Below are 13368 nucleotides of genomic sequence, written 5' to 3' on the forward strand. Positions count from 1 at the left end.
ATGTAGACTTTCTCCATGAGCCTTTGGTGGGCCCATGCCGACCCGAGATACCCTTTCTCCGTGCCTCTGACCCAGGCCATCTGTTCCACCACTCGGCACAACCTGGAGAGCCAGTTCATCACTTACTGACACCTGACCTTGGTCAAGTGACTTTATCTGTACGTGTCCCAGTTCCGACACCTGAAAAACATCAAAACCTTAGTTCCTGTCTCAGAAGATAATTCAGTAAGTTTCAATAAGTATGTGCAAAATACTATAAATAGTAATTGTACCATAAATATGATTATCATCATTATTATTACTCCAACCACCACCAGAATCTGCCACTCCACTCCTGCTTGACTGCTCTTCTTCCCTAACTACTTGAAGTCACATAGGTTGTCTCCATAAACTCCCAGTAGATATCCAATTTCAAGGGAATTAATTTCCAGTTATGGCCATCTAAGTAATTCAGACCAAATCTTCTGATGAAGACAGCTAGAAAGCAACATGAAATATGTTTAAAAGCACTTAGTTAAAGGCAGTAAGGGATCTAAAAAGACGGTGAAGATTTCCCAGGTCAGTTTTCAGGGGAGGATGAGAGCCCAACGAGGTGAACACTGCTCTGGGGTTTTTACTCTGGGGATGCTGGAAGACCCTGAAGGGAGTGGCTGAGGTCTGCTTTTTGACAGCCTGGAAGGACTGAAGAGAAAGGGGCTGGAGTCCCGGGCGGGAAGGAGACGGGAAAGGAAATACACCTGTGGTTTGGAGTGGATACCCCAAAGCAGCCTGAAACCTAGAAGGGTGATCCAGACGTTCCGGCAGGACTTCACAGAGACTGAGACTCTGGACTGCCAGTTCTTCAAATTCCAGATAGGAGCAAATCAAACGTTCCCCGGAATGCAACATCAGCCTAGGATTCAAATTAATCTACAAGCATTTGTGTAAATACAACGTCTGGCACATAAACAAAAATAATTTGACAAACTAGGAGACAACGTAACATGAATAATCAACAGAAACAGACAATAGGAAAAGACCCACAGGGACCCCAGTTACAGGAATTACCAGACATAGACTAAGTACACATACCATGTTCAAAAATGCAAAATACAAAAAAATTGAGAATTTCAGCTGTTATCTCAAAACAACTTAAAAAATCAATTTTGAATTGTAAAACTGAAAACTACAATAACTGAAAATAAGAACTGAATGGACGGGACTTCACAGTAGATTAGCTATAGCTGAAGAACCCATTAGTAAGCAGAAAGATGGATCAGAAGAAAATCTATCAAATGAGGCATGTTAAAACATAAAGGACAGAATAGCAACATCTAAGATGTTAGTTTTTGGAGTCCCAGAGAAAAGGAGAGAACTAGGCAGAAGCAATATTTAAATACTTTTAATACTTAAGACAATGGTTGAGAATTTTCCAAAACTGATGAAAGACATCAAGCCACAGACTCCAGGAGCTCTAAGAGCAGAAGACAGCCTTCCATATCCTGAGACTGAAAATACTTGGGGGAACAATTCCAGAAACTTCCAAAAAGCAAAACTTGAATTTGTCGTGGGTCAACAACTATTTACATAGCATTTACACTGCATTAGGTATTATAAGTATCTAGAGATGACTGAAAGTACACAGGAGGCTATTCACAGGTTATGTGCAAATACTAGCTCATTTTATATAAAAGACTTGAATACCACAGATTTTGGTATAGGGAAGGTGTCCTGGAACCAACCCCCAAAGGATATCAAGGGACTATACGTTTTTTAAAAATCCACACCTAAGTGCATAGTAAAATAGCTGAAAATCAGTTTAAAGAAAAATATCTTGTAAGTAGTCAGAGATAAGGGACATATTATCTTCAAAGGAGTAACAATCTGACAGTTAATTCTGGTAAGCTATCGATAATATTCAACATCAGGATATTGATAACATTAAGTACCAGGAATAGAATAAAGAATAAAACCTTTAAAATGATGAAAGAAATATTTTCAATGAACTTGCAAGAATGTCACTGAAACAGATACTTGATGAAAGAATATGTCACCAGCCAAGCTTAAGAGAATTCTAAAATATATTTTGGAAAATAAAAAACTATCAGAAAAAGAATGTCAGATACAAGACGCATGAAGACTAACAAAGAGAGTATGTATGTAAATCTAAATCAGAGGCTCTCAATCTCATGATAAATTTGAATCACCAGAGGAGCTTCTAAGAAACACTAATGCTTGACACTCTCTCCTCCAAAGACCTTGATGTAATCTGTCTGAATGGGAGTGAGGGCAATCTGTGTCCTGTAAAAGTTAGATGATACTAGTGTGCCTCCAGAGCTGATAATCACTGACCTAAATTCATTTTCAAATTTTTATTATTTTTTTTATTGAGTTATAGTCAGTTTACAATGTTGTGTCAATTTCTGGGGTACAGCACAACGTTTTAATCATACATGAATATACATATATTCATTTTCATATTCTTTGTCACCATGAGCTACTATAAGATCTTGAATATATTTCCCTGTGCTATACGGTATAAATTTGTTTATTTTACATATATATATATATATATATACCTGTCAGTATCTATAAATCTCGAACTCCCAGTTGGTCCCTTCCTACCTACCCACCCCCAGCAACTATAAGTTTGTATTCTGTCTGTGGGTATGTTTCTGTTTTATATTTAAGTTCATTTGTCTGGGTTTTTTTTTGATCCAAATTCATTTGATTGTATAAAACATGGCTTGTGTGAGATCTTCTGGAGTTTAAATGAAATTAACATACATACCAACAATGGCAAAAATGTTAAGGGGGGTTAAATAGAGTTAGTGTTTTAATGCCCTTCTATTGTACAAGAAGAGGGTAAAAGTACCAACTAATGTAAGACACTGATAAGTGAAAGAGACTGAAATGTCTAAAGTAACCACTAAAGGGATAGCAAAAGATTATATAAATACGTTCCAAAGTAATGAGAGAGAAGTAAATAACCACTTTCAAAGGAGTTAAAGGGGATAAACACAGCAACCTAAGTGTCGATTAATAGGTGAACAAAGAAAATACACACACACAAATATACATACAGTAGAATATTATTCATCCATAAAAAAGGATATCCTAACATTTTCAACGACGACTCACCCACACTGAGTACTAATTAGCAACAAAGGTGGCACGGGAGAACAGGAGGGAACAGATGACCTTGACAATAATGGGTGCAAGCTGGACAGCCACAGGGAAAAGATAAAAATAAAAAGACCACTACTCCATACCTACACAACAATCAGTTCCAGGTAAACTGTAGCTCCCGATGTGACAGGCAAAACAAAAGGCTCCTAGCAGACAACGTAGGAGATGAACTACGTCCTCAGGGTGGGGAAATCTTCTCACATGGGACACAGAAAGCACCTACCATAAATTTTTTTAAAAACTGATAAAGTAGACATTAAAACTAAGAACTTCTAAAGCTGCACAGAGGACACACATAATATTTCAAGAACCTGAAACTTGGGAACATTCCAAAGGTTCGTCAACAAAACAATCTGTGGTTTCTTTTGCTCTGGAATACTATACAGCAAAGAACAAGGGACCCACAGCCACACACAACAGCACAAATGACCTTCAGCAATGTGTGGTGCAAGAGACCAGATGCTTAAGAACACATACTGAAGGATTCTCTTCATACAAAGCTGGAAAACAGGAAAAACTAAACTACAGTGTTTCGGTACGAATGCTTTGGTGGTAAAACTGTAAAGAAAAGCAAGACTTAACCACCATAAAAATCAGGGTGACGGTTACTGGGTGGTGGGGGATGGGAACTTTCCACTTCTTGACTTTGGCACTGGTTACCCAAGCACCTGTTTTAGAAAAATACACTGAGCTGTAAATTTTTTTCCTTTGTGTATTTAAATTTTAAAGGCTTAAAAACACTTTAGATGTGGGTCGGGAGGGCTGCAATGGGATCTTGTACGCTTGGCACCTTCGTGGGTGGGTACGGTGCTAAATCTTTACTTTCAGTTCAAATATCTCAGCATTCTTACTTTCTGAAATCATCTTAATGTGCTCAAATTCTGAACTGATAAGTAAATATTTATTACAACTCTAAGAGCTCGGGCAAGCTTCTTTGGAATCCAAAGAGATGAAAGGGTTCTCTCTCAGCATGAAAACATGAATGGAAATGCTGAATTCCCAACTCAAGACAAGAGTTACTTCCCAGAAAGGAAGGTTAATAGGGTGGGGGTAAGTTCACAGGAGGCCTTTCTATTATGTTTTATTTCTCTATCTATAATGTTTTAGTTCTTTAAAAAAAAAACCAAAGGCTAAAGCAAATATGCGAAGTGTTAAAATTTAACAAAGCTGGGTGGTGGAGATAAGTAAGGTTTTTATATATTTACTGTACTATGCTGGTAATGTTCACAATTAAGAGGAATCAAATAAAAGGTCCTACACACTTTACACTCTTACTGGATCATCTCTCCAGATAAAAACTGTGCTTCTGCCTGGGCAAGTCATCTATGTAGCCTTCCAGAGCCCACACACAAAAATCTGAAAACGCTTATGCTCCTCACCACCAACACCAAATCCCATGTTTTCTTCTTCTCTAGGCTAAATATATCTCCCTTATAAATTTTCCATATATTTCCCCATTCCAGCCATTCCATCCTGGATGGCGGTATCTCCTCAAATGAAGTGCCGAGATCCTAGTAAACTGTGTGAGAAGTTCCTCTGATGTCTCAATTTCATCAGCAAACTTTCAATTCAACAGATAATTTAGGGAAGAATAAATTAGTTCTTTCTTCCTAGCCAGCCCGCTGTATAACCTCCCAAGTGGAGAATGCCCTTGTGGCCAATGTTAGGTTGTTAGCTACCCAACATCCATAGCCCTCCTTTCCAACAGAACCCAACGTGTGGTCCAAGTCTATCACTGCATTACAATCCCCCTGCCCACGCCTGGTTTGGCTGGAAGCACCCAATATAAATCTGTCCAGTAAGACTCGAGGGGTCTCGTGCTGATGGGCTTTGAGAAGGCCCCGTGCGCCTCTGGATGTTGCATCAGAGAAGGTTGTGCTGCTTGCTGAGCCCACACTGCAGGTGCCCCACTGCAAACGCTTTTTTCTAGACCAAAATCTGACTCCGGTCATCCTGGTTACTGTTTCAGCCTCCTCCTAACAGTGTCTGTCAACTAGGCCAGTGACGGTGAATCTGGTGCCAGTAACCTTTCTCTTCCAAATAACCCCATACACTGATTTTGATAAGACTCCCCACAGGTGGTCACAGTTTCTTTTCTTAAAAGTTTTTTTTTCAGAATCCAAAGATGAACAAGCTTACTACTTTAAAAAAAAAAAAAGAGAGAGAGAGAGAGAGAGAGAAACAGGGAACTCGCATTTAAAAAAAAAAAAGCATTAGACATCTTTATAAAAATCCATGGAAAATGCAAAAAGGCAAAGTGCCCTGTAATTACATCCTTCAAAGATAACACAGTTCACTATATACTGATTCATGATACATTGCAGCATCTATGAAATTACTTTCATTTAAAGAAAATAGTCGTATCAGGTTTTTTGGTAGTGGAGAAGACAGGTAAATAGGAGTAAAAAGAAATATGCAACCTAAAGAGAAGTATTACGAAACACCCTGATGCAGAAAAAAGATCTATAGACTCAGATTAGGACAGAGTCTTACCCCAGCCCTGCTGCATGACCTCAAACCCTTGGCCACTCCTGACTCCCTTTTTAGGTGCATATAGGAATACGACTTCACCAGATTTTCATCAGGGACTTATATAATGCACCCAAATGAGTTATGCTGGCTTCTTTGCTTGCTGGAGTTTGTTTTTCTCTACTTGCACGAAGAATCACCTGGGGAGCTCGTGACAATGAGAATCCCAGAGGTACCCAGGGAGACTCTCTGGGGTGGGGCCGAGAAATTACATGCAAGTGCCCTGTGCAGAGGAAAAGGCACTCTGCATGTTTGCTTCATTACTCCACGGTTTAGTGTCTAACACAGAACCTCGTAACAGTGTTCAGCAAACACTAGGGGGACGAGTAACAAGTGAAAAGTCTTATTTTAAAGATAGATCATAGCTACCTTTAACAAGATCTCATTAAAAAAAGGCTGTGCGATGCTTATGGAAGAAAACTTCTCTGAGCAAAAAGTAGTTATTAGCTGTAGTCGATATAAAGGACTGTAACTCATTTCTATTTGAATGTACCTACATGGTTCACTTTCCATCTCAGGCCATAAATCAAGGTACACTAGACTAAATTTAATTAAGAGTCAAGGTAATCTAGTTTATCTCACTAAAAAACAACTCAGGAAAATTGGATTGTGGGCGATTTTGAATTTTCAAATGGCCTCCCTCCACAGACTCTGCAATTACTGTACAAAAATTTATCCCTACTTTTTATCACACAGAAAACTATTTTATTTCAGTAGTTCATTTTAGGACAATTTGAAATAATAACTGTTAGGTACCAGCTTCAATATGCAATATATTACTAACTACCATATATAAAACATAATCAACAAAGTTATACTGCAGAACACAGGGAGCTATATTCAATATCTAGTACTAATCTATAATGAAAAAGATTGTATGTACCTGTACCTATACCTGTGACGGAAACATTATGCTATACATCAGAAATTGACACATTGTAAACGGACTATACTTCAATTTAAAAAAAAAAAAAAGAGAGAAAACCATGCAATACATGTCACTTTTATACAATTATGCACCTGGTGCTCTAGAGGGACATGTGCCACCAGAACATTTAGAGTGAGATTTTGCTGCATAACATGATTTCAGACTATTTTCCATTTCTTATTGTTTATATGCACTTTTTTAACTTTTCAATGAACATGCACTATCTATACAATTTTTCTTCTACTATTTTAAAAAGAACGCAAAAGCCCAAGAAGTCAGTAAGGGTGAGTAATGTAATTAAAGAATCTTGAAAGGTTTTTAAGTTTTGATTTTGCAGGGTCAAAACAGTATCAGGTAAGTTACAAATATGATTTTTATATTTGGAAAAAATAACGTATTACTTTCACATATTATTGCCAATAACTCTAAAGCTCTTTAAATTAAAAAAATATGTCTTCAAATGCTATAAAGAACATTATTGGTTCAACTGGCAAAATGGAATACAGACAGTAGATTTGATCAAAGTATTGTATCAACATTAAATTTCCTCAAGCTGATAACTATACTAAGGTCACATAGGACAATGTCCTTGGTTCTTTGGAAATACACACTTAAGCTTTCAGGAATAAAGGAGCATGATGCATGCAACTTACTCTCAGAACTCAGCAAAAAATGCATAATAACAAAATGAATGATAAAGCACATGCTGAATAGGGGAAATGTTAACAACTGATGAATCTGGGTAAATAAAGGGTATAAAAAGTTGTACAATTTTTGCAGTTTTCCGTATGCATGAAATTACTTTCAAATAAAAATTTTAATGGGAAAAATTACATTAAAAAATTCAGAATTGTTCTTAAGACTATGCTGGACCAACTTCAAGCAAGACTTTATTGGGGGGAAAAATAGCAACATACTAAAAAATTGTGCCAATAAAAACATGCAGCACCAGCCTTAAGCAAAAAATTAAATTAGCACTGTCCAGCAGAAATATGAGTCATATACACTGTATTTTCTAGCAGACACATTAATTAGAAGAAACAAGTGAAACTAATTTTAATATATTTTGCTCAATGTGCAAAATATTACCATCAATGTAATCAATATAAAAATTATAAATGAGTTATTTTACAAGTTTTTTCACATTAAGTCTTCAAAATATGGCATGCATTTTACACTTAAGAGTATATCTCAATTCAGATGTTAAACTTTCACAGGAAATATCTGATATGCCATTTAGATGTCATACAACGTAGTTCAGGAAGTAGATTCACGTACCAAGTTGTTTCAAACATAGTCCAAAGTCTTCCAAAAACTGAATGGAGTTATTTGTTTTTAAATGTAAATTAATTAAAATTAAACAAAATGGAAAATTCATGTCTCCATCACAATAGCCACACTGCAAACTCAGTAGCCGGACAGGTAGCTATGCTGTGGGGCAGCCCAGCTTCAGAGGAATTGAGTGCTACAAAAGGAGGGCCTGATGGCTAAGATTCAACTCACCATATTCATCAAACTAGTTTTAACATAGATAATGATAAGTAAAGACGGAAGTTCCTACCAGAAGCATCGATATCCATCCAGGCCATAATCGGACATCCCTTCTACCATCACTCACATGCCGACTCACGGCTTCTTGATCCTCCACCTCTGCTGTCACACTTTGAGTTTCCTGAAAATCGGCTACCGAAGGGCCCACTTACTTTGAAACGTGACAGAATGAACTCGAGTTCTAGCTCTCAGAAGCCTCAGTGTCCACTGTACAGAGTGCAGAATTTCAGCACAAATACTGTCTGAGAATTCCCAGTGGGAGCATGCCCACAACAGAACTTGTCTCGGATTTAACAGAGGAAGTGACCCTGAGCACAGAGATTTTTTTTTCCTTTTAAACAGGTGTAAGAGATTAATTCAGTCAACACCAAGCAACATTCAAGATTCGCCAATCAATAATTCTGTGCCAAGCAATTTGATCAGGGATTTGGCCAGAATCCCTTTGGCTAATCTCAATAAGGTCTGTCCCAAAGACAATCCTGATTTAGGCCATTCTCATCTAAATTAAGGCTTAGGCAGGCTTCTGCCTGAAAGCAAATAAACAAAATAAAATTATATACATATGAATGAAATTCTGCCTGCTTGACATAAGGAAAAACAATTTGAAAGATAATTTAGTAACTGTAGGCAAAAATACAGTTCCAAATAGCAGAAGTTACATAAAATGGCATTCAAAAACCACTTTAGGGAAATACCAAATTTCCTACTTTCTGTCTAGCCAGACTTTTCAATTGAACTAGGATGTGGGTAATAAATTTAATCCACAAAACCTGATTCTGACATTGTTAATTTCTCTTTCTCTGCAGGAATACGAGTGTTACTATTCTGTTCAAACCTGAAAAGATGATGTTCTTTAAAATTGATGAACCCTTTTTTGTGAATTCACTAGTGCTTGAAATTACTCATACCCCCGGGAAGCGAGGTAAAATCGTGTGAACAATGGTTTTTGACACCCTGACCTAAGAGTTAAAACTACATTCCATACAAAATCCTTTTTTTCCTTCCCCTCCCAGCTCACTGGTTTAGCTTGCCTTCCTGCAGGAATCACAAATGTAAAGCTAACCAACCATCGTGTGGAAACTAAAATAACCCTAGTCTAAAAGAACGCGTATATAAACAGTAACTATTTCTACTTAAAACTTCCTTTTTTTCTCCCTAAAGGATCAAAGCTTTAAGCAGAATGAATACAAACGTTTTAAGCCGTTCCATCGGAGGCTTGTTCTTGATTAGATTTATTCTAGTCGTGGAAATGTTTAAACATTCCTCAGAAGAACATATTCTAACCTTGTGTTTTTATTAGAAACTTCTCGGTCAATGCCTATGTAATCAAATCCAGTATCACTTCTCTCTGAAATTAGCCAAATGCGCAGAAATCCGTCGTATTTTTTAAAACAGTGAAGAGGGGAAATAAACTGCACCAGAAATACTCATTTCAGTCCGACAGTTCAAGCACTATTTCGAGAGGGCAAGTAAAAAAGTCCCTCGTCTCCCTCAGGAATAGAAAGGTTTCCCTGAAGCGGCAGTGGCCAGGCCACGCGGCAGGACCCACGGACCCCAGCCACCGGCCTGTCCCCGCTGCCCGGACCCCAGCGAGTCCCCAGGAGCGCGGGCAACGCAACCACCTCGAGGTACAGCGATGTTCACGCGGTTATCAGGTGCAGAAAAACTATTAAATTTGGACACTAAAAAAGTACGGTTAAACAAGAGAGTTTTCACAACGTATTCACGGGCACCGTACCCACTCGCGGAAACCCACTACCAAAGGGAGCGACGGCAGAGAGGGCTCTCCCCTTGTTTATCAGACTCGGGCAAGCTGCTATATTTAACAATCCCTCCCGAAGGCCCGGTGCCAGAGCGGTGGATCTGGGAGGGAGGCCCGCAGGAAGCAGGAGGCACGCCCGCCGCGGGGTGCGGGAGCCAGCTCCGTGCAGCCCGAGAGGCGCTCGCCCCGGCACCGCGGCGCTTCCCCACGGCCCGGCCCACCACGCCAACAAAGGCCGCGTCCACCGCTTCCCGGTGGGAAGCCCCGGCACCGCGCGGAGAGCGCGCCGCCAGCTCCAGCCCGGGGTTGGGGTTTGCGGGGCGCCCCGGAGCGAGCCCAGCCGCACCGGGTCCGGGGCTGCGGGCCGCCGCGGGGCCGCGGGGCGCACGGCAAGAAGCTCGCGCGGTCCCGGGGGAGGCGGGTGGGCGTTCAGGAGCGGCGCGGGGTCCCCAGAGGATGTGGCGGCGCCGCGGGCGGGATGGGGGCTGGGGGTGGCTCAGACGGCCCGCCGCCCCCCGCAACCCCGATGCCTTTCATTTGGCCTCTGCGGCGGCGGACGCAGCCCGACCTCCAGCGCTAAGCACTGCGCCAAGCAGGGGCGGGCGGGGGAGGGCGCGCCAGACCCGCCGCAGCGCCGGACCACCCCCACCGCCCCGCGCGCCGCGCCCCCAGCCCGGCCCGGCCCCCGCGGCCCGCCAGCCGCAGGCCGCGCTCTGCCGGCGGGCGCAGGAGACTGGGCTCGGGCGCTTGCCCGGTCCCCACCTCAATGTAGCCAGCCAGCGCCGCGGCAGGCGCCGTGAGCCCGAGCAGCAGCAGAACCAGGAGTTTGCCCGTGGCCGCGGCGGCCGCGGTCCCGGTGGCCGCCATCCCTCGCCGGGTCGCTCTAGCGCTCGGCTCTCAAGCTCACACACACACACAGAGATTACAACGCTCTCCCCGCCGCGACCCAGAAGCATCTGAAGCCCGTTCGCCGCCGCCCCGGGGGTTTTACACCAACCGGAACTGACTTCACAAAACCACGCCCTCCATCTCCAGCCCCCAATACTCGCCCGCAGAGCGGCCCTAAGACACCGCCCCTTATTCAGCTCAGGCCCAATCAAGGGACGGAAGAGCCCGCCCCTCCCACCGCCCCAGCCGCGAGCCCCCTCCAGGCCCCGCCCCCGGCCGCTGGCGCCCCGCCCCCCGGGCCCTGCCGGCCCGGGTGCGCGGGGATGTGCGTGGGGTGTGCGTGGGGTGTGCGTGGTGCGTGCGTGGGTGCGTGGGCGGCCGCGGCTCGGCACTGGCGGGGGCGCGCCCCGGGCTGCATCGCCCTGCGCGGGTGTCTGCCCGCACTGCGCTGGTCTGTTCGCCTGCAGCCGCCTGATATGGGCACGCCCCGCTCCCCACCCCTGCGGGGTATTTTCCAGATTCCTTTGGGTAACGCCCTCTTTTCGGTTCTGAAAACGGTTTTATTAAAAACAGGAAAAAAAAACAGGATGAATTCTTCGGAGTCCAGGCCGGTTTATAGAAGGCCCTCTGGGCAGAGGAAGGGCTGCCGTGAAGCAGCTTCCCTCCGCTCCGACCCCCGCGCAGGGCGCGCCCCTTTCCAGCGCTGCCCTTTCCTCGCCGCTCCTGGCCGTGTTTCCACCCTGTTGACCCCTATTCCTTAGGCCTCATCCTTACTCTTCCTTCGCAGCGGCCACTCGAGCCAGGTATCGCTGCCTCCTGCCGGAGACCAGTGGTGCAAGGTCCACGTTGACCTCAAAGCCCAGGTCCCCTTCCTCATGTGTTTCAGGAAAAGATCATTTTTCTTTCTTCAGTGTACGATCACTAGCAAGAGACCTGCTTCTCTCTGCCTTCTTGCTCCATTACATTTCCACTTCAGCTGGGAAAGGTCCCGCTGCCCGGTTCACAGCTGGCACGGCCCCGCCAAGGCTGCAGCGCCCCTGGCTTTGTTTCCTTTCAGTAGCCGCGTGATTTATGAACCACCCTCCGCAGAGTGCTTGCTAGTTTCCAAGTAAGTAGAGAACAGGGTCTCTACCCCGGGAACAGACAGTAAGAGGGAAGAGACAGTGTCCACAGAGCACACAGAGAGCGGCCACCAGAAGAACGCTGGGTTTCCCAGCCCCACTGCGTTACATGCCGGTTCCTGCGGGGGAACAGGCTCCACCCCATTCCCCAAAGCCAGCCCGCACCTTTCCCCCATGCCTGCACTGTCCTCGGTCCAATATTTACAATTTGAAAACATTTTTGTCTTCCTCTACTCGCCTGAAGGTAAAATCTTCTGCTTCTGAATTCCCGGAATGTCGTTTTACATTGTGCGCTTGCTCCCCTGTTTATTTCTATAGCTCTCTTCTGCCACTGACCAGACATGAATTTGTCGTACTGCAGGGCCCTTCACCCTGGAGACCCCAGCATGTGTGTGTGCAGCGTCACTGAAACCAGTTCTGCTGAGTGTTGGTCCTAGTTCTGAAACTGTTGCTATGGACTGACTTGTGTCCTCCCCATCATACGTGTATGAAGTCCTGTCTCCCCAGTGGGATGGTATTTGGAGATGCAACCTTTAGGGAGTAATTAGGGTTAGATGAGTTCATGAGGATGGGGCCTTCAAGAGGGGATTAGTGCCCTGATAAGAAGAGACCAGAGAGCTTGGCTCCCATCCCATCCCCACCCGTGTGAGGAGACAACTCTCATCATCGGGAAACCAAGTTGGCCACCCACGCTCTTGGACTTCCCGGACTCCAGAACTGTAAGAAAGAAATTCCTGCTGTTTAAACCACCCAGTCTGGGATATTTCATTACGGCCGCCCAAGCTGACTAGTGCAGCTTCATAACCGTGGGCAAGCACTTCATCATTTGGACTGCCTTTCCTTCTCTGTCAAGTGTCAATATTAAAAACCTGTGTTATTTCACCAGTTTCTGTGACTCAGTGAAAAATGAATGTATAGTAGTGAAAAGCATGAAGTGCAAGTTTCTGGGAAGATATGTGTGGAAACGGTGCCAAGTGACCAGAAGTCCTAATTCTGTTGTAGAGCCTTGGATGAGTCCTGCAGACCCTCTGGAACCTGGTTCTGACCCACAAAGTCAGGGACTCAAACTCAGAGGCGTCTAAGTTTCTGTGAATCTAAATGCTAAGAGAAAAGCAAATGAAGTTCCTTCAGTTCAGCACAGTGGCCTCAGTATTCACACTCTGGGGACTGTGTTTTCAAGGCTGGGCTCTGACATCATGAGACAGGGCAGGGAAATATAGAAAAATGATTTAGGGTGTTTTCTGCCTAAAATTAATTAGGTCCTGAAAGAAGTTTATTTGCATTTTCAGTTCACTGAAGGATCATTAATAAGAAGTTCGTTGCCCTGTTCATCAATGTTCTTGACTTTAAACTGCTACCCTCTTTTTGTTAAGTGACACTCACAGGAACATGCCTCATCTTGGAATTCTCAAAGAATAATT

The 13368-nt window shown here is 43.6% G+C and overlaps 1 protein-coding gene across 4 annotated transcripts in view; it reads right to left on the reverse strand.

Moving 5' to 3' along the window:
* Nucleotides 1-10911, reverse strand: part of APLP2 (amyloid beta precursor like protein 2) — a 58347-nt gene extending 47436 nt beyond the window's left edge. For all 4 annotated transcript variants that reach the window (XM_072954122.1, XM_072954121.1, XM_072954120.1 and 1 more), the window contains exon 1: nt 10701-10911. In XM_072954122.1, the coding sequence (XP_072810223.1) occupies nt 10701-10805 (105 nt within the window). In that variant the 5' untranslated portion in view covers nt 10806-10911. The remainder of the gene's footprint in view (nt 1-10700) is intronic.
* Between the last annotated feature and the right edge of the window lie 2457 nt (nt 10912-13368).

Source organism: Vicugna pacos, chromosome 33 (assembly GCF_048564905.1).
Source record: "Vicugna pacos chromosome 33, VicPac4, whole genome shotgun sequence".
NCBI classification, from domain to species: Eukaryota; Metazoa; Chordata; class Mammalia; order Artiodactyla; family Camelidae; genus Vicugna; species Vicugna pacos.